This window comes from Hevea brasiliensis, chromosome 11 (assembly GCF_030052815.1).
Source record: "Hevea brasiliensis isolate MT/VB/25A 57/8 chromosome 11, ASM3005281v1, whole genome shotgun sequence".
NCBI lineage: Eukaryota > Viridiplantae > Streptophyta > Magnoliopsida > Malpighiales > Euphorbiaceae > Hevea > Hevea brasiliensis.
The window spans coordinates 93,288,331-93,311,575 of NC_079503.1; the positions used below are offsets into that span (position 1 = coordinate 93,288,331).

At 33.4% G+C, this 23,245-nt stretch overlaps 1 protein-coding gene across 1 annotated transcript; it reads left to right on the forward strand.

The window, feature by feature from the left end:
• The first annotated feature begins 19,602 nt into the window (after window positions 1-19,602).
• Window positions 19,603-22,689, forward strand: LOC110640321 (sugar carrier protein C). Its single transcript, XM_021791584.2, has 4 exons — window positions 19,603-19,958; window positions 20,072-20,394; window positions 21,254-21,883; window positions 21,992-22,689. Exons 1-4 carry the CDS (start codon window positions 19,823-19,825, stop codon window positions 22,469-22,471), a joined length of 1,569 nt encoding a protein of 522 aa, XP_021647276.2. The 5' UTR covers window positions 19,603-19,822; the 3' UTR covers window positions 22,472-22,689.
• The last annotated feature ends 556 nt before the right edge of the window (window positions 22,690-23,245 follow it).

Sequence of the window (23,245 nt, forward strand, 5' to 3'; positions counted from 1 at the left end):
AAAGGTGTTATTTATATAATGAATATAATGTATGTGAACAATTGTATGAACTGTTCTCCTAGGTATTGTCGAATTGTCTTTGTTTGAGAAAATCATTATATAATCCTATATTTTAGTTAAATTAATTATTTAATTTATTTATTTTAAAAAATATATTACTTTATTTTTTTTATTTTTAATACACTAAACTGTTTAGTTTCTCTATCAACTTTCTTATTAGTAATTCCAATCAAATTATTATTTAATCTCTTTATTTTATTAAAACTAATTAGTTAATTCTTGCATTTTGAAAAAATCAGATAATTTCTGTAATTTAATTCCTTTAACACTTTATTTACTTTAGTTTTTTTTTATACCTAAATTATCTTAACTCTCTCCCTTTCACCATTATTTCTCACTTATCATCTCTTATTTCTTTCTCTCCATATTTATTTTCTTTTATACACACAATTTTCCTTCTCATTTTCTTTCTATTTTTCATCTTTTAATTAAAAATAATAGAAACTACATATCTATGCAAAAAGATTAAATAATTCCCTTAAATTTCCAAGTAATGAAGGCAATAGTTCAGGAAAATTATTTCTCAAATGAGAAAATACATAAATAATGTCTAGAAAATTGAATGAAAACACTCAAATAAATTCAAAACAAAAATGCAAATTCAGATTCAATCTCCACAACAAAATTTCATTTTTATCTAAAAATATACTTTCAAAATATTATATTTTTTAAAATATAAGGACCAACTAATTAATTTTATTAAAATGAAGAAATTAGATAGTAATATTTTTTAAAATATATGGATCTAGTAACTAATTTTACTGAAATAAAAAATTACATAATGACTTGACTAATAGAAAATTTGATGAAGAGACTAAAGAATTTAACGAAAATAAAATGTAGGGATTAAATTGTATATTTTTAAAATATAGAGACTAAATAATTAATTTTATTAAAATATAAGGACTAAATATTAATTTTTCATTTTACCTAATATTTTCACATTAAAATTAAGTTTTTTCTTCAAATGATTTTAAACGTATATTCTGTAACACCCCTGATTTTTTTATATATTATTATTGGGCTTCGTGTAGGTATCTCAATTCATGGAAAAGTCTCCGAATTGGATCGAGATTTTGGCTACCCCACCATTGTTAGGCATCCACGCGTTCGAAGTCGGAATCGGCAAAGGTAAACCCGAACCTTGCTTTTTCGTAATTTTCTAGTCCTTAAATAGGATTAAAAATCCATAAAATATTCGTGGTAGCTTAGAAAATTACGATTTTTTTTGCAATAGTTTAGTAATATTTCTAAGGACCGCGGGGCAGAGTTTTATAATTTTTAGAGCTTATTTGAGCAGTTTTTGCAAAAATGATCAATTATAAGGACTAAATTGAAATTTTACATATTGTGATGGATGATTGATTTGATGGGCCCAGGAGGGGCTGTGTGATGTGATTGAGTTGTGGATATATGGATTGTGGATATAGAAGTGTGTTTTGAGCCCTTGTTGGGTAGGTCCTAGGTATAGGGAGAGTGATTTTCGGCATGACTTAGGACGTATTGGGTCTTTTCTTGATTTGTATTGAGTCATTTGTATTAAATGATTGTAATAAAATTGTCGTGAGCCAGATAGCCTTCTTCCTCCGCCTCATTGACCTGAGTAAAATATTAATTTTAATTATAATTTCGATATTATTATATATTCAGTATGCCCATGCATCACTTATATGCATATATTTATGTAGTTAAACTCTAGGCACGATTTATGATGCATTGATAACTGTTAAAGTGCCATGATGTTGTTGTGGTAATTTGGGCGTTGGCGTGCGTGTGATGTGGTGTGGACTATGGATAGGACGGGTAGTCACGGCTTGAGTTCTTCGGGACCCTATCCTTCGAGGGGTAGTCACGGCTTGAGTTCTTCCTCGATTTGGTTTATTGCGAAAGTCCGGCTTGAGTTCTTCGCTGGCACCAGGTTGGATTTAAGAGAGCTGTATAGGGGATCAGCTCCCATATGTTATGATTGATGCTACAGGGTGCGTGAGTGCTCCAAATTACCTTTTTGATGTTATGATGTGAAAATGATGTTGATGTTGCATTTCACTCTACAGGGTGCCTTAGTTTTAGATAGTTATAGAGATTATGGTTAAAATTGATATTTTACTCTCTGAGTCGAACACTCACTCTGCTCAATATTTTTGAGGATTTTATTTTTGGTTAACCTGCTTTTCTCCTTCGCAGGTTGTTTATCAATATTTGTGTAATTTTATTTACTCCTAGAATTTCCGCATGTGTTAGAAGTATTTATTTGATTATGGTCTGTAATATTATTATCATGTTGGACCTGTAAACATATAATGATATGTATGTTTGATAGATTGGATGAGGGAGCTGAGCTCCCATTTATTTTTATGAGGATATGAGTATGTGGAGGGTGAGCTGAGCTCCCCAATTGAGTATTTATTATGTTTGGGTGAGTCGAAAACTCCCGTTGGAAAGTCCATTTTATGGTTGGTTTCTTGAAATTGGGCCCAAATGGGCCTTAGAGTTGGGTTAATGAGCAGTTAGGCTTACTACGGGCCTCGGGGCTTTAGGTCCTAGTGTCCGCCCATAGGTTGGGTCGACAAATGTGGTATCGACTCCAGTGGGTGCGAGGACGCCGTTGGTGGGTTGTAGTCCCACATCGGAAATGGGAGAAGGGAATCGGGCCATATATGTGGGGTCACCTAAACTAGTCGCGCTTTTGGGAGCGAAACCTCCCAAGGGACAAATCCGTGAGGCCCACGGGCCAAAGCGGACAATACTGACTGGGCTGGGCTGGGTCGTTACAATGTGGTATCAGAGCTTAGGCTCCAGATTCATAGGGAAAAATCATCTAAGTGTTGGGAAGAGTCTACTAGGAGTCACATGCGGAGTATAGGATTCTGTTTCGTCTTTTCCTGTAATTCTTTGTTTCTAGATTCTACGTTATACCAAATATAAGATTACCTCGCTTAGTGTCTTGATTTTCGTGGAGTACATAGAAATGTGAAATAGAGTTAGTAGACGTGTGAGGTCTATCATGAGGATATCCAAGAAATGTTATATTTTGATGTTATGGGTTTAAATGGTGTGCCCATTTCGTAAGGCACGAGTACATAAAAGTGAGTCTTAAATGCCTAGATAAGGATGAGGATACTACAGATGATCAATAAGTTTGTGATAATAGAAGATTCGTGAGAGATAAGAAATTAGGAGACCTAGTGACGTATCGTAGTAACTATACAATGTTCTCGATGATCGACATGAGATTATTGTGTAGAGTGCGTGCATCCCCATGGTGCTCCATAATGAGGGTGTTTGAGATGGCTTTTATGCCCGAGTATTTGCAGAGGAGTTGGGAACTTTTGGTTAAGAGTCTAGAGTTAGAATATTGAAAGGTCACGGTTGGGTGATAACTAGAGTCTGAGCTAGAGTTACATCAAGAGTTGCCATCAAACCAGAGGTTTCGGACTAGTTGCAAAGTAAAGGTGACACTTATAGAGTGAGAATAGTATACCTTGTGTGTATCAGTATGGAATAAAGTACAACTCTACTACCTAGAGAAGGTCGAAACTATGAATTGATGATTTATAGAGCTATGATATGATAAAAGAGTCATTAACTTGACATGGTTCTGGCAAGGTGGTAGATGTAGTACCTTTGTTGCAGCAAGTTAGGATATAGTCCTATCTTTTCAGAATGGATCGAAGGTTATTACTGATAATGATGACTTATGGAATAGTGTCCCGGATGAGAGTGTGGTAGAGAGTAGTTGGCTCGGGTATCCTGGAGAGGATACAAGTTCCATTATAGGAATCATATATAATCAGATCATGATGGATGTAAGTCCTTTGAATTGGATGACAGGTTTGGGTGCCCGGAATCTTAAGTTTTGGCTAGTTGAGTAAACATGGAAAATAATAATTATAATAGTGTTAAGAGTAATAAATTAGCGAAGATAAATCACAGAAGGCCAATGGATAAAGAAAGTGCAGAATGAAAGTTTGGACAATTGATTGCAGATGCAATATAATCTAAATGCTAGTGGAAGTACTAGCTAGAGTGGTCAAAGGACCAAATCTGAGTACGGACATATGATAACGCGATAGAGACTGAAAGATATAGTTAGCAAGTACTGCTATTATGTTAGGAAAAAGAATGAAACCAGGATAGAATAGTCAAGTTCTATTTTGGGTAAGACAAAGGAAATAAATGAAAGGACAACCTAAAGAGCGCATAATAAAAGGAACAAAGTTAAGATATAGGATAGGCTAAGCGTTATTCTTGGCAAGGAGAATGACAAGGATGGAAAACCCAAAATGGGACCACATTAGTGAGAAAAGTGATGGAGGTATGGAATACAATAATAATGAGTAAATGTTAGAAGGTGTGCGATGGTATTGCGGACTACCTAAATAGGTAGAGAAAGAGAAGTTAGTAAGCAGTAAGTTGAATAAAAGTCAGTCTAAGGGATCAAATATGTATGATGAGAGGAAAAGAATGATAGATAATGACACATAGGTTTTAGGTTAGACTTTTGAGATAGTGAGAAGGTAGTTAGAGGTTCGTTATGAATGTCAAGCAAACATTTTTAGTGTGATCAAATCACTTTGTAGTGAAGCAATAACGACAGGACAATAGTAGGGTAGAACGAAAAGTGACAAGTCCGGATGGTTATAAATCACTAGAAAGTTCAAGGATCAAATTAATGACCCTAGATAAGGGTGGAATTAGTGTTGGAAGAATTTATTAGTGAGAGAAATCTTTCAGGAATCAACAAAAGTTAAGGGCACAATAAAAACGATGATAGATATGAATCATAGGTCGAGTATAAGTAAAGTTAATAAATTATAAATTATTATGTCAAGAAGAAAAATGGTACTAAAGGGTTCATGCAGATGATACCTTATAGGTAGAGCATAATTGTGCTAGGAGATGATGAAATTTGGAGAGAAAGACCAAGAAACTTAGGTGAAACGTTATAATATGACAATCGGGTGTAGTTGAATATAAGAGGATATTTTCTTTCTTTTCAAGTTTAGCTTGTGCTTTTGGTTCTAGAAGGTTATATAAGGAATGAGTCAAGGAGACCTAGTTATTGAGAGTTTGGTAGGCACAAATTCATACATAATTTCCGATATGAGAATGACAAGAAGTGCATACCTAGTATTAAGTATGAAAGGACAAACAGAGTAATGACAGAGTTAAATTGAGTTAGCTACTAAGGCTTGTAGCTTTTTAAACTATGAGCTAGAGGAAATACTAATTGTGGATGAGTTTCAATAGATGAAATTATTGCTAATGGGTAATTTGAGGTTGAAGTTTGGATAGTTGTGTGCAGTATATGTGATTATATTAATGAGATTAATCAAGTGAAGTATCTTATTTAGAATTATGGAATGACATACATTTCCGAAAGCGGTGTTAGTTCAGATGGAACTTATTGTTTCTGGAGATCCTATCCATCCAGGATGAGCAATTTCCTACTAAGGTGGTAGGGAATGATAATGTTCGATAGTTAAGTTGGGAAAGGGGTTACAAAACGAATTTTCTATGGTTAATTATAAGTGTTACAAAAGGTGAAGAATGTCGTAAGGTTAGAATTTTCAAGTAATGGAACTAGTAATCAAGATAAGACTAAGAAATAAAAGAAAGTTAAAGTTGATGATGTGATAGACGTCTTTGAAGGAAAAGGTGTAAGGATGAGATATGACTAAAATTAAGGAATAAGTGTTGAAAAGATACCAACAATACCAAAAATAGGAAAAGGGAAGTGGATAAGATGCAAAGGACAGAAGAGAGCTCGATAGAGTCGCTTATAATGACGAGGATAAGGAGTGTCTAACCAGTGTTAACACTACCTATGAGCGGTGAAGGATACACTGCATCCGTGACGCCTCGAGTTGGCCTAGGTGTGTTTTGATGCGGAATGGAAAAGTAGTGGCTTATGCTTCAAGGCTGAAGAGGCATGAGCGTAACTATCCCACCCATGATTTTGAAATGGCGGTTGTAGTCTTTGCACTAAAAACTGGAGACACTACTGTATGGTGGAGTGTAGATATACACCGACCATAAGAGTTTGAAGTACATCTTCCAACAGAGGGATTTAAACTTGAGACAGAGGAGATGGATGGAGCTCGAAGACTATGATTACACCATCGGTACAATTACTACAGGAAGGCTAATGTAGTAGCAGATGCTTTAAGCAAAATCTTAGCGGTTTGGCGCACATTTCGTGAGAGAAGAGACCGTTGATTCAGGAAGTACATGAGTTGATGGATCAAGGTTTAATCCTACATCTTTCGATGAGGGGTATTGTTGGCTCATTCTTGGTGAGGCGACTTGAGTTAGAGTTTCAGTCAAAGAGACCAACAATTAATGAAGATCATAGAAAGAGTACAAGGTGAAGGTGGTGAGTTTGGATTTGCCAATGATGGTGCCCTAGTGCAAGGTTCTAGGATATGTGTGCCCGATGTGGACAATCTCAGAGATGAAATCATGCGAGAGGCACACTATAATGTCCACCTGTGTTCCACCAAGATGTACCATGATGTGAAAGATAGCTATTGGTGGAATGGCATGAAGAGAGATATAGCGACTTTGTGTCCAAGTGCTTGACTTGTCGTAAGGTGAAGTTTGAACAAGACCGGAAGTTGCAAGAGCTCCCTATCCAATGGAAGTGGGAAATGATTTCTATGGATTTTGGGTTGCCTCGTACCACGTGAGGATATGACTCGATATGGGTAATTGTAGACCGCTTGACCAAATCGGCTCACTCTACCTCAGAAGACTACATACTCGGCACAACGATGCTCTACATTCGAGAAATAGTCATATTGCATGGAGTTCCGCCCATAATATCCCACTTCGGTTTTGGAGAAAGTTGCAGGAGGCACTTGGCATTGAACGGCTTTCCACCCTCGCAGCAACGGACAATCAGAAGGACAATCCAAACATCGGAAGACATGCTTCGCATGAGTGTTTTGGATTTTGGAGGTCAATGGGATGATAGCTTTGGTGGAGTTTGCCTACAACAACGGTTATCACTCCAAAGATAGGGATGGCACCTATGAGGCACTATATGGAAGAAAGTGTAGGTCTCTCTGTGTTGGACAGAAATGGGGAAGCGAAGGTGCATGATGTAGACCTAGTGCAGATACACTGCAGGTAGTTCCTTTAATCGAGGCGTAAGAGTTATGGATGTGGAGTTTGTATGTATTCTGAAGGTTTCTCCAATGAAGGGAGTCATGAGATTTGGAAAGAAGGGCAAGTTGGCACCTCGGTATATTGGACCTTTTGAGGTTACAGATAGAGTTTTGGAGCTACCACCCAACCTTTCTCACGCTCATCCGTGTTTCACATCTCCATGCTCGAAATACATTCCAGATCCTTCTCATGTACTACAACGGATGTAATAGAGCTAAAAGAGAACTTGACATTTGAGGAGCAACCTTGTAGCCATAGTGGACTACCAAGTGAAAGATCAAAACAGATCCCTATGGTTAAGGTTTTGTGGAAGAGCTGGAAAAGTGCACTGGAGTCGAGCGGGACATGCGCAAAGTACCCTTTATCTGCTCAATGTGTAATCATATACTTTATCGCCTTGTGTAAAATTCGAGGACGAATTTTCTGTAAGGGGGAATAATGTAAAACCCTTATTTTTATATATTATTATTGGGCTTCGTGTAGGTATCTCAATTCTGTGAATGGAAAAGTCTCGAATTGGATCGAGATTTTGGCTACCCCACCATTGTTAGGCATCAAGTCGGAATCGGCAAAGGTAAACCCGAACCTTGCTTTTTCGTAATTTTCTAGTCCTTAAATAGGATTAAAAATCCATAAAATATTCGTAGCTTAGAAAATTACGATTTTTTTGCAATAGTTTAGTAATATTTCTAAGGAGTTTTATAATTTTTATAGCTTATTTGATTTTGCATTTGCAAAATGATCAATTATAAGGACTAAATTGAAATTTTACATATTGTGATGGATGATTGATTTGATGGGGGAGGGTGTGATGTGATTGAGTTGTGGATATATGGATTGTGGATATAGAAGTGTGTTTTGAGCCCTTGTTGGGTAGGTCCTAGGTATAGGGAGAGTCGCGCGATTTTCGGCATGACTTAGGGCGTATTGGGTCTTTTCTTGATTTGTATTGAGTCATTTGTATTAAATGATTGTAATAAAATTGTCAGTGAGCCTTCTTCCTCCGCCTCATTGACCACTGAGTAAAATATTAATTTTAATTGTAATTTCGATATTATTATATGTTCATGCCCATGCATCACTTATATGCATATATTTATGTAGTTAAACTCTAGGCACGATTTATGATGCATTGATAACTATTAAAGTGCCATGATGTTGTTGTGGTAATTTGGGGCGTGCGTGTGATGTGGTGTGGACTATGGATATAGTCACGCTGAGTTCTTGGGACCCGATCCTTCGAGGGGTAGTCACGGCTTGAGTTCTACCTCGATTTGGTTTATTAAAGTCCTTGAGTTCTTCCGGCACTGTGTTGGATTTAAGAGATAGGGATCGGCTCCCATATGTTATGATTGATGCTACGAGTGCGTGAGTGCTCCAAATTACCTTTTGATGTTATGATGTGAAAATGATGTTGATGTTGCATTTCACTCTACAGTGCATTAGTTTTAGATAGTTATAGAGATTATGGTTAAAATTGATATTTTACTCGAACACTCTTCAATATTTTTGGAGGATTTTATTTTTGGTTAACTGCTTTTCTCCTGTTGTTTATCAATATTTGTGTAATTTTATTTACTCCTAGAATTTCCGCATGTGTTAGAAGTATTTATTTGATTATGTAATATTATTATCATGTTGGACTGTAAACATATAATGATATGTATGTTTGATGGATTGGATGAGGAGTGAGCTCCCATTTATTTTATGAGGATATGAGTATGTGGAGGTGAGTGAGCTCCCAATTGAGTATTTATTATGTTTGGGTGAGTTGGAAAGTCCATTTTATGGCGGAGTGGTCCGCTTGGTTTCTTGAAATTGGGCCCAAATGGGCCTTAGAGTTGGGTTAATGAGCAGCTAGGCTTACTACGGGCCTCGGGGCTTTATAGGTTGGGTCGTGACATATTCTTTCCTATCCATCTAGTATATGTAGAATAAATGATCTAAAATGTTCTTCAACAAAATTAATATTTAATTAATAAAAAAATAAATTATTATTCTTATCAATTAAATTAACTTTATTGAGTTGTATTCTTATTTCATGTTTCACTCTATCTTTTGTACTGTGGTGTGGTATGGTGAGACGATATATCACATGTTCCTTTTTAAGAAATATATTTAATTTTTTTTAATTCAACCAATATTTTTTTATTATTTATTGATTTAAAATATCTTTATGATGCATGTGAGGTTTGAGTACAGATTCAATGTGGGTAAAAAATGAATTTTAACCTATTACAGTGACTTTGCTCACAAATTTAATTAAATATTATGAGATACGGTGCTTGCACATAGTATATCTAATAATTTCTTTATAATATAAGAGGTAGGTCTCGTATGATTGTGAGAGGTGATGTCTGTGCATCGGATGTACCTAATAATCTCTTCTTAGATGGAAGAACATAAAATACCATCAGTGCACGTAAAAGTAGTATTCTCTCTCACAGAAAAATAAATTTTTCTTATAATATAGAGAATTAATTTTATATAATTATGAAAGATGATGCAAGTAATATTCTAAAAATAATTTTACTATTCTGAAAATAATTTTAATAATATTCAATCAAAGGTTATCAATATCATAAGCATTAATGTAGTATGTAAAATTAAATACAAGAACAAGCTTATTGATTGAATCATATCTTAAAACTTGGCATAGAAGGATTTGCATCAGTAAATTAATTGAAAATCAATAATAAGAAGAGGGAAAAACAATCAATCATATATAATAATTAAGTGGGAAATTAATAGTGAAATAAATAATTGAATTCTTGCCAAATATATATCCATCCGCTTGTTCAAGAACAATGACAGGAAAACTAATATGGAAGCCTCCTTCCTTAACTATGTCATCAACTCACAGCAAACTCCTAACTATAAGTTTTCAAACATAAGTGTCCCTCACGTTCCACTTAAATTACACAATTGCCCTATTTAATTGCCTTATTCAAAGACATCAATCATTATTGTTGATTCCGGAGACACTGACTTTTCTCACTATAATAATATATTTAGTATAAATAATTTTTTAATAAAATTAAATTAATTCACTTTTATTTTTAATAGTTGGATTAACTCTGCTAATTATTTTTTTATTAATATGACATTATTCATGAACACTAAATTATTTAAAATAATTTACATTTTAATTGAATTGAAATATAATTTAATTAATAATGGATTATTTTAAAACCACCCAAATAACATAGGATAAAATATTATTAGAGGAGAAAATCAGAAGCCAAGGACATCACATTTGTGAATGTAATTAAATCTGGGTATAAAACTTTGCTGTAAAGTACTTACAACTCACGTTTTTTTTTTTTTTTTTCCCTAAGTATAATAGACAGACGTATCCACAACATTATCCATACATCGATAAGGTTATGAATTAGGTGAACAAGCAAAATTAATATTGCCAACTCAGCATGGTGTGTATTATTTGACGTGTCAATTTTATTATTTTATCCGAATTTTCTTTCATCACCTCATCTTGGTGTTGGCAAAGCATCCTTTGAGGCAGAGAATTATTAATAGCTGCAATCCGTTGGCAAATAGGATCAAGAGAGAATATTTTATGCAAAACAGAAAAATGGATTCCAATATTCTTTTCTTCAAATCTTAACCTCAAAAGAGACCATGATTTTCAGATTATTTGGGCATCTCAGCTTATTGACCAATCTACTTATTCATGGAAGGTGCAAACACTTGGAGATAATTTTGAGGAGGAAGTGAAAAACATTCTATCTATTCCACTTCCTCTTTTCAAGCAAGATGATGGGTTATTTTATGTTAAATTTGGAGAGAGTGTTGATCAAATTACGTTTTTAATTCATTTTAATTTGGATTGATATAAGTGATTAAATTGCTTTATATATTAAAATGACTAGTCAAGTCAATGTTGCAATCTAATCTCTTATATTTATCCTTTTATGTTTATACTTTTCTGATGTAGGATTTATAATCTCAACACTCCCCCCTCAAGTGTAACCATATGGCTGTCACTTGACAATTACTTTATATTTTTAATCCAATACGGACCCAATTATATAGTCTTATAGGCAGCTAAAACTCACAACTCAGTCCGAGCTCTAATACCATGAACAGATGGCTATTATATTGTAGAAATAAGCTAAATGAATTTGCATTGAGAAAACATCTGTTTATATACAAGTGTTCAGAGTATTCCGGAAATAATTTGCTTTAAAGAATCTCCTAATTTTCTATTGCATTTACATATTGCTACTAACTAATTTACAATAGTTTGTGCTTTCATTCATACACGTATGTGAGGTTTCCTTGAAATCAGAAGGAGATGAAATGGGAATAGATGAGTTGTTGTAGAGAATGAGCTGTATCGTATGAGCAAGTTGTATGTTGTGCCCTTCCCATACGCTACTGTTTAATCTAACATAGCCCCCCCTCAAGATGGAGACGAGTATAAATCATGAAGGCTCAGCTTGAGAAGGTGATGCTGGAACAGAATAGAAGTAAGCGGTTTGGTAAAGATATCTATGAGTTGGTGGCGAGAAGGGACATGCACTGTAGAAATGAAGCCTTTTGATAGTTGATCTCTCACTACATGGTAGTCGATTTCAAGATGTTTTATTCTTTCGTGGAACACCGAATTGGCAGCTATATGTTCTGTTGCCTTGTTGTCATAGTGTAGAGCAATTGGGAGAGGAGTTTGCAAGCCAAAATCACTGAGAAGATAGGTAAGCCATTTGATTTCACATACTGTAGTTACCACATTTCTATATTTTGCCTCAGCTAAAGATCGACTAATGGTGGATTGTTTCTTTGCCTTTTAGGAAATTAAAGAAGGACCAAGGAAGACACAAAAACCTGTGATTGATTTTTGAGACATAGGATAAGAAGTCCAATCTGCATCACAGAAAGTTTGAAGCTTAAGGTCATTATTTGATGGGAAGAACAGACCTTTTGATGGACATCCTTTCAAATATCGTAAGACATGCATGGCCGCATCTCAGTGAGGTTTTCTAGGAGCTTGCATAAATTGGCTTAATTATTGTGTTGCATAAGAGACATCTGGTCTAGTAAGTCAGGTATAACAATCTTCCCATAAGTCTTCTGTATTGTTCTGGGTTTTGCAACAATTCTCCAATTTCATTATCTAGCTTCAATCCTTTAGGTAAAGGATATGTAGTAGCTTTTGCATTTTGCTGCCCTATGTCTCCTTGAATGTCCAGGATATATTTTCATTGATTCAAAAACATGCCATTCTCCGGTTTTGCTATTTTGAGACCTAGGAAATATTTGACATAGCCCAAGTTTTTGATAGTGAACTGTTTGTGTAACACTCCTATTTGTATAGCCTAGTATATTTCACTGTTCCGGTGACCGGTGTCGGTCTGGACAATTAAGGGGATTAGAATCATATTTAAGACAACTAGATGAACCATAAACACAAATAATTAGTAATGTCCAATTAGTTAAGTATAAACAAGAAAAACAGAACATAAAAAGTTAAACGAGCCGAGAGTCACAGCAATGAGTGACCTTCTCGGGAAGGACTGCGAAGTCAGTTTAAACTCAAATTTTGAACCGTAAAATGTGACGCCGCGGTCCTTAGGACCATTACGAACACAGTGAAAAAGAGAAAATCACGAAAAAGAACTGTTAAGTCAGTCAAATAATTAGGTCAGGGAGCCGAAAGAAATATTGAATTATTTGCAAACCGGGATGAATCAGCGAGGGGCAATTTGGTCAATTGACCCGAGAGTGACTCGACCTAATCACAAATAAAATCAGAGAAAAGAAAATTTCGGAATCGAGAATTAAATTAAAGAACTAATAGAAAAATAAATAGAAAAAAAAAGAGAATGAAAAAGTTAAAAAGTTGATGACATCATGAATGACATCATGCATGATGCCATAAAAATAATAGTTAATATATTTAATTAAATTGATTTTTGGTGTTTCATAAGACATAAAAGAAGGAAAAGAAAAGAAAAAAAAAAAACCAAAAGTCTTCTTCTTCCTCACCTTGTGCCGCCCTCATTCTCTCTCTCCCTCACCATTGCAAAACTCCATTAGAGCTCTTAAGTCAAGCTTCATACACCCTAAATTAACCATGAATTCCCCTAAAGTCCTTAAGTAAATCTTAACCTAGACCCTTGATTTAGCTATTGTCTACAAAAAGAAAAAGAAAGGAGGAGAAATAAGAAGAGGAAAAAGACACCTAAGAAAGGTTAGTATGCTAACTTTTAACTTTCTACTTTAAATGCAAGTTTAGTTACTTAAATGAGCTTAGAAACTAAAGAAATGAAATAAAAATATGTGTGAGGGACTAAACTGAAATTCGGCCAGCATGAAGGGGAGGGTGATTTGCATGAGTTTGATTGAGTTAAACATGTTAGGATGCTTGAATGAGTTGAAAGATTGTGTTTATATGCTTTGAATTAGTTAAATGCAATGAATTAGTATGGTTAGGGTTTGAGACCTAGGGTTTAGAGGCAAAAATTTGGAGAAATTGGTAAATGATATATTTGACCTAATGTGAAGTGAAAAATGGTCATTTGTGACTAAATGAGTTGTGTTGGAATGGTTAGAATCAAAGCCAAATTTGGATTTTCCTTTGAGGGACCAAAAATGAAATTTTACAAGTCCAATTGGTATGGAAACAATTGGGGATGAAAATAGACACTAAATGACACAATTTTCATTTAGGAAGCATACCCAAAAGTGATCAAAACCTAGTGAACAAATTGACCAAAGTTGAAAAATCACAGTCTGCCTCTGTATAAACTGACCAAATGAACAGTGTTTGTTCATTTGGCCATAACTTGAGCTAGGCAGGTCAAAATGACCTGAAATTTTGCTAGTGGTTAGATGAGATATAAACCTAAAACTTTAATGAAGAACACCAACCCAAATTATGCCATTAACCAAGTCATTCGGCCACCCCAAGTTGGTGACCCAAAACTGCCAGCACCAAAAATTGCCCAGAATTCTGGGTTGTGTCTAATCTGGCAGCCATGGTTCAAATGGCTATAACTTGAGCTACAAAACTCCAATTAGAGTGATTCAAAAAGGAGAATAAACTTAAGACAATATGGAACATTTTCTATGAAGGAAGTTTTGCCAAATTCCAATAGAAAAGTGACCAATGGAACAGTGCAACCTTAGACACCAAAACTGAAAATTTATCATATTTGCCAAAAAGACTTAGAATTTGAATAAACAACCAAAACCAACAAATTTAGTGACCAAAATGTGGTATGTGGGTGAAGTTAGAATTCCTATACTTATTAAGCCTTAGAAAGTCAATAATTTGACTTGAATAGTATAGTGAATAGTAACTCAAAAATACAAAATTTCAAGAACGTCGAGTTTAGCACGTTAGAGCTAGGTAAAAGTGAAGTTAAATTTATTTTTAGATTTACGCTAAGTTATGGTACTAAAATACTGTGAAAATTGTGTGTTTCAGTTGAAAAGAATACCGGGAAAGAACCCAAGGAACCGAGTCAAGGCCAAGAGGCGACTCGCTTGAGGTTTGTACACAACATCATTATGCTTTAAAATTCATTGATAAAGTGAATAAAATATGTATTTTACTTTTGCTTTGAATTGTGAAAGTTTATTTGTGACATTATCTATGATGTTTTGATTTAAATTATTGAAAGTTATTGTGTATATTTGAAATGACAATGTTTAGCAAATTGTTAAGATAAGTTTTGAAAACACAGTGTCATGACCATATATTTGAACACCTCACTAGCATGACTAGTAGAGGTAATTAGTTTCGAATTTTGATTCCTTCTCTATAGAAGTGTTGAGGTGTGCTAGTAGAAGAGGATGTGAATGGATATCCATATATTTGAGCTAGTTAGCCTTGTGATGTGATTTCTCTTTAGCCTCTGGCTGTTGAGATTCTATTTGTTTCGAATGGCATGATCTAACTGTGGGTTTTATGAAATGTGATTTGATCCTTCAAAATGAAATTGTTTGGGATTAAAATCTCATAATGCATGATTTGTACTTCATTCTCATGTTCAGTCAAATTTTTGAATAAATGTGATTTAAGTTTTGCATAAAGATTATTTTAGTATGTTGTGCACCACTGAGTCCTAATACTCAGCGATAGCTTCTATTCTTTATGCAGATCTGAGAGACTAGAGGAGCAGCAGACTGAGCTGCTGAGGTGTGAGGAGCTATCAGCTTGAAGTCATCAGGTATAATTTATACCCTAATTGTAAATATTTCTTTTGATATATGTATTGCATATAAATGTATGGACATGTAAATGGGTCTTGAGCAACTTGTACAAAATTTGTATAAAGTTGTAATAAAGTTTAGTTTGTATTTCTTTTGATGTAAATTTTGTAAGAATGTATATAAATTGTTTTGTCTCTAATGAAATATGAGCGGAACTATTTTATTTAATTTGAATGAAATGTATTGCTAGTATTTTGAGGATTATTGAATTTTGAACTTGAGAAATTGATTCAAATGATTGTGGAGTTGTTGAAATTGATTGAGTTTGATTGTGAAATTGAAGTAGTTGTTGAGAAAACATTTTTAGAAGTGCTTTTTTACAAGTATTTGAAGAACTGGTTTCTCAAAATACAGACAGAACTCTGTCAAAATTTTTATAAAATTTGCGGAAAAATAAAATGGACCAAAAAGATTAACTAGTTTTACTTTTAATCATATGTTTTAAATACCTATTAGAAAATGCTCACCACTTGTCAAAAGTAAGAAAATTGTTTAAAATTCCTTGTAGGGTACTTAATGAGTTATCGGTAGGTGAAGTTCGGTAGTTCATTAGGTATTCTACGGGATCATGTTATGCCTTACAGAAGGGTAAGGTATGACAGTTTGTCCAGGAATTGCTTGACTTCAATAATTCTCTGCTCATTTGCTCCTATAATTAATAAATTATCTACATAGGCAATTAATGAGATAAAATCGTGTTCAGTGCCTTTGGTAAATAAACAATGGTCAAAGGCTGATTGTTGAAAACCAAAAGCTTGCAATTTGGTTGTCAATTCCTTGTTCCATTGTCTTCCTGCTTGTTTCAATCCATAGAGACTTTCCAACAATTTGCATACTTGTCCTTGTATTACCTTTGTGTAGCTTTCTAGGGGTTGCATATAAACATCTTCATTAAGGAAACCATATAAATATGCATTGTTTATATCTAATTAATGTATAGGCCAATTAAACTTTGTAGCTATAGCTAGAAATAATCTCACCGTAACTAGTTTAGCTAATAGTGAGAAACTTTCATGGTAATCTATTCCACCTAGCTAATTGTAACATTTCCACATCAAAATGACTATATCTAACTATTTATATTTATTCTTTTATGTTTATACTTGGATAAATTTTAACAAACGTCCCTGAACTTATCTAATTATAACATTACAGTCCCTTAACTTAAAAATGTAACATAAAACCCTATCAAATTTCACATTTTGCACAGTAAAATCCCTTTAATCTCTAATTACTGATTTTTCAGTTAGACGCTAACCTGGACAGTTTCAGCATGGAGCTTAGTTAGTATTTCTCTTTTCTCTCTCAAGCTATGTATAAATTGAATCATTATTTTCTCTATAGGCAGAATAATTTTTCACGTATAGAGAGAATAATTTTACACTTTGTATAAGAGATGAGAGAGAAATGTCGACAAAACACCATGTGAGAGCTGTTCACATCAGTTTCTAACTGGAAAATCAATAATTGAAAATCAGAGGGATTTTACTATACAAAATTTGAAAGTTTAGAGGGTTTTATGTTACATTTTAAAGTTGAAGGACTGTAATGTTACAACCATATAAGTTCATGAACAATTGTTAAAATTTATTCGTTTATACTTTTCCGATGTGGGATCTATAATCCCAACACTCTTCCCTCAAGTGCAACCACATGGTTGTTACTTAACAATTAGTTTATATTTTTATCCCAATACAGGCCTAATTATACAGCCCTATGGGAGGTTGAATCCCACAACAGTCTGAGCTCTGATACTATGTTAAATTTGGAGAGAGTGTTGATCAAATTACGTTTTTAATAAGATAAAACCTATTAATAAGATAAAATCGAACCGAACCAAACCGATAAATATCGGTTCGGTTTTAAACTAATCAAACTGAATTTTATAAAATTTCATATTTTCAACATTAAATCTACATAACAAAAACATAAAAACAAAAAAAATTAGAAATCAAAACTAAAAAATCTTAGGGTTCAGTTCGGTTTTCTTTGATTTTCCTTGATTTATATATATATATATATAATTTCGGTTCGGTTTGATTTTTTTTTATTTTTTGTGAAAATAACCAAACTGAACCGATTAATCGAAATTATCAAAAATTATAAATCAAACTGAACCGATTGAATTTTAAAACTGAACCGATTGAACCGAATTGACTCGGTTCGATTCTATTGTTCGGTTTAAACCGAATTCTGCTCTCCTCTAGTTAAATTAGCTGTTAAATGTAAAAATAGTGATATCATATTTTTTACCCTATTCAAAACACTCCTTCAACATTTGCAAGCTCGGAGGGGGAATCACTCTCTCAATATTTAAATATTATTATAAATATTATGTCACTGAATAATATAAATAAGAGAAATAATATTTTAACTAGAATCAGAATATTAAATACTATTTTAAAAACTATAATTAAACAAAGCCTCTATTACTAAAAAATATATTATAAAATTAAGATAATTCTTATCATTATGAGATGTACAAATACCCAAATAATATAAAATTACAAATATGTATACCATAATTTTAACTAAAGTGACTTTATGAAGATATTTTATATGAAATGATGAACTAATAAAAAATAACATATTAATAAATAAAATTATTTAAATTTTAAAAATAATTATCATTGAAAGGGGTGGATCCTTTTATTTATAGATAAAATAATAGATTATTAGACCATAAAATGTAAAGAAAATTTGATGTTGTCGATCCTGTATTCCAAATTCAAAAGTGTGGTGCAGGGATTGAACTACGACAAGCCATGCCCATAGGCCTTGTATTGCAATGATCTTTTTTTTTTTAAGAGAGAGAAAAACTACAACAAGCCCGTTAATTTAATCAAATCAAAATCAAATGGATACACAGATTACCCAATGTCTTAAACTTTAAGAGTAGAATCACTGTGGGAGTAGGGATGGCAACTGGTTAGATTTATGTGGGTATTCAATATGATCAAATCTTAATAAGATAATTTGGGATAATATAATTAGGTTTGGTAAGAGTTTAAGTTTGAAAAATAATATCCATAACAGGTTCGGGTTAAGTTTAGGTTTTATATATTAGGTATTCGTTATCTGAACCTATTTATATAAATATTTAATTAAATATAAAATATATATTTTTATAATAATATTTATAAATTTTTATATATTTTATTTTATATAAAATGAAATTTAAATATTTTCATAGAATTATTAAATTTTTAAAATATAAATTATTAATTAAGATAATTTTTTATGTAAATTATTAATTAAAACATATAAAATTAAATAGGCTCGAGTTTTTTCGAGTAATAATAATCGAATTTCTCATAGATTTGGATGGTTAAAAATAAATTTTAATCGGATTTGAAAAGAGTTCAGATTCGAGTAGAGTGATTTTCGTAGGTATCCTATCCATTGCTATTCTTATAAAAGAGTATGCATTTTAAATTTTTTTTTTTAAATTTAATCTCATAAAAATTGATAAAAATATTGCTGACTATAAATTTTTTGAAAAAAGCCTGTATTACAAAAATTTTATCTAAACATAATTTATGATATACTAAAAATATATGTATATATATATATATTATACATATATTTAATAAATAAATTTTATTATATATTTTATATTTTAAATTTACAGTGAATTGCGAATATATTAAATCTCACAGGTTTATTATTATTTTTTTTAAGAAATAAAATCAACAGGTTCAATGTAATTATATTTGAAAGGGTGTCGGTGAAAAAAAGAAAAATTAACAGCCATGTATAAGAGTCCCATTTTTGTACACAAATTCTCTGGGCATGAGAATTCCAATACAGAATTATTAAATTCATTTAACTAATATCCACATATGGAGTTGCATATGTGATGACATAATTATCTCAAGCTTTGAAGATTTTGGTAATACATGTCCCCACCACCATTGGATGTGTATGAAAATCTGTGAAATCAAAATTTGTAAGACCATCCAACGGTAGCTAACGAAGGAGACTTGAGGACCAAGTGAAATTGTACTATAGCTATGAGATTACTCTATTTCTATTCTATACTTCTCCGAAAATATAAACACATTGAATTAAATATATATATTTTTTTAAAATAAGATATTAATTTTGGACAGCTCAATTTTTTCTCACTGAATTAAAGAAAATGTAGACAATCTCCATCTATATATAGACTGGCTGTGCTTCTCCAGAGCCTCTATCTCTCTTCTTCTTGTTCAGTTGTAGGCTGCATTTCTTGCTTAATTTCTTTCTTTGTGTTAGTCTTTCTCCTGCGTTATTTCTTGGTTTCTTTCTCTTTCTCTCTCTGTTTCTGTTTGTTTCGCCTATCAGAAACTGTAGGAAAGAAAGAACAGCAATAATGCCTGCCGTAGGAGGGATAGCCACTGGTAATGGCAAAAGGGAGTACCCTGGGAACCTTACCCCTTATGTGACTGTAACATGTATCGTTGCAGCCATGGGTGGTCTGATCTTTGGTTACGATATTGGGATTTCTGGTAAGTGCTAGTCTATATAGATCAAGTTTCATAGTTTAGTATACATCCATGGATTGTTTTTGCATTTTCTCTTTTTGTCTTCAAATTCTGATTCAGAAAATGGTTGCTGATAGGTGGAGTTACGTCCATGGATTCCTTCTTGAAAAAGTTCTTTCCTTCAGTCTACCGGAAGAAGGAAGAGGACTCAACCTCTAATCAGTACTGCCAATACGATAGCCAGACACTGACCATGTTCACGTCCTCACTATACTTGGCTGCTTTAGTGGCTTCTCTTGTGGCCTCCTGGATTACCCGTAAATTTGGAAGGAAACTGTCTATGCTTTTTGGTGGCGTGCTCTTCTTTGCTGGTGCCATCATCAATGGCTTGGCTAAAGCAGTCTGGATGCTGATTCTTGGTAGAATTTTGCTCGGTTTCGGTATTGGTTTTGCCAATCAGGTATATTATTCTCTGTCTTTATCTTTCATGTCTCATTTCCCTGCCTGTAATGTGTTTTTGTTTGGATCTAGAAATTTGTATGCGTTGGGATTCTTTTTTGTGTTTATTTAACAAGTCTAATGAGAACAAAAATTGTGCAGTGTCTCTTATTTCTTTTTTATTTTTTTTAAATGGGTTTTAATAATTTAACTTGTCTAGCTCTTTGTTTTCTTATATTCTGGAATTCACTTTTATTCCAGATCTGCTCTGTAATGGTTCTACGTATAGATCAGAAAAGTGGGTCTCTTGGGAAAATGACAAAAGATATATTTTTGATACCAAGTTGTTTCTGATCCACATATGGGCTTTTAGTCTCTTCTTATATTTTTGCTTTCTGATATTCAAAAACCAGAAGCACTGATGTGTTTGGTTCCTGAGAAAAGCCAGAGAAAGAGGAAAAACGATACCTTTAGCTGTTAAAAGTTCCTTGTTTCTAAAATGATAAGAAGACAGACGAAGGCAGAGAGGCATTGTTTTCTTTTTAAAAAAACAATAATAATAAATTTCAGCCATATTTTCTTTGTGCGACTTCTCTGGCATCTTTCTTATTCAGCTAAAAGTTTACCACTTGCGATGCTACGGCGTTGAATAGAAAATTGGCTACCTAATAATAGCTTGTTAAATGTGAAAAGAAATATTTGCCTCGTTTTTCTTTGTTTGATTTTCGAGTTAATTGAAAACAAAGATTGATTTTAACCCAAGAAACGTTGACAACAAGACAAGAACATGTGGTCATCGAGAGAGACATTTTTTTTATCCAATTTAATTAGTTCATGATTGTTTTATAACTAAATAATTTTCATTTTGTTTGTAATTACAGTCTGTGCCACTCTACCTCTCTGAGATGGCTCCGTACAGATACAGAGGAGCTCTTAACATTGGTTTCCAGTTATCAATCACAATCGGTATCCTTGTAGCCAATGTTCTCAACTATTTCTTTGCCAAGATCCATGGTGGTTGGGGATGGAGATTGAGTCTGGGAGGTGCTATGGTGCCTGCCCTTATAATCACGGTTGGATCACTAGTCCTGCCAGACACACCAAACTCTATGATTGAACGTGGCCAGTACGAGGAGGCTAGGTCCCAACTGAAGAGAGTTCGTGGTGTTCATGATGTGGATGAGGAGTTTAATGACCTTGTTCTTGCTAGTGAAGAATCAAAGAAAGTTGAGCATCCTTGGAGAAATTTGTTGCAGAGGAAATACAGGCCTCACCTTACCATGGCTATAGCAATCCCATTCTTTCAGCAACTCACTGGCATCAATGTTATCATGTTCTACGCTCCTGTTTTGTTCAATACGATTGGTTTCGGCAACGATGCTTCCCTCATGTCTGCTGTGATCACTGGTTTGGTTAATGTTTTTGCAACCATGGTTTCAATCTATGGTGTTGATAAGTGGGGGAGGAGGTTGCTTTTCCTTGAGGGTGGAGTTCAAATGTTGATATGCCAGGTAATTTATATATCTACCCAGAAAGTTTCATAAACTCCTCTGATAGTTTAGCTTTAAAGCTTTGTTTTTTAACTTGTGAATTGGATTTTTTGGTTTATTTACATGCAGGCAGTGGTTGCAGCTTGTATTGGTGCTAAGTTTGGAGTAGATGGAAATCCAGGTGATTTGCCCAAGTGGTATGCCATTGTTGTGGTGCTTTTCATTTGCATCTATGTTGCTGGATTTGCCTGGTCTTGGGGTCCTCTTGGCTGGTTGGTTCCCAGTGAAATTTTCCCACTCGAAATCCGATCTGCTGCTCAGAGTGTCAATGTTTCAGTGAACATGCTCTTTACATTTATAGTAGCTCAAGTTTTCCTAACAATGCTTTGCCACTTAAAATTTGGGCTTTTCCTCTTCTTTGCATTCTTTGTGTTGGTGATGTCCATCTTTGTTTATTATTTCTTGCCTGAGACAAAGGGAATTCCAATTGAAGAGATGGGACAAGTCTGGAAATCACACTGGTACTGGTCTAGATACGTCACTGATGAACATTTTCCCAATGGAACCCTTGAGATGGGCAAAGGAGGCCAAGGTCCCAAGACTGTGTGATTAAGCCTGGATTTATTTAGCTGCTGTTTTTATTTTATTTCATTTTATTTTACCATTTTAGGCTTAGCAGTACATACTACTGATAAAAAATGCCACGGATTATATGAAATGGTACTGAATATGTGTCAAAGAGCCAGTATTTTACTTGGAAATTGATAATGTGGACAGCTCGTTATAGCCAATTTCAATTTCACACAAGAAGTAATTTGTTTCTATAAGTATATTTACTTGCTTATTTTTGTGCTGAAAGCTCTAGTTTTTGGAACTCTTCACTTTGATTAATAGATATTTAATTAAAAGCTCTAGTTTTTGTGCTGGATGATTTGAGATTGTGTTTGATATCTAATTTAATAAGAGTATGCTTAGCATTGCTGTTAGAATTACAGGTAAAAATAATACATTTTAAGTGTATTAATTATAGAGTATTAAAAAAAAGTTAAAATTAAATTTATAAATTTTAATCGTAATAACACTAAAATAACAAAATAATTTGTTCCAAATTATTTTTTTTAACAGCATTTGAAATAATTTTTTTTTCTTAAAAAATAATTTTAACTCTTCAATTTCAATATCAAATAGGTACTTAAGTCAATTATGCCATTCATGCATGGATCCTTTTTCTAAACAACAAATTACATTAGAATTTTATTTATTAATATTTTGCTAATAAATGGATTAAATTAGCTTATAAACTTTAACTTTAAATTAATTTATTCAAAAATTTTTTATACTTTATGAGAATAATTTGTAAGCTATAAAAAATTAGTTAGAATA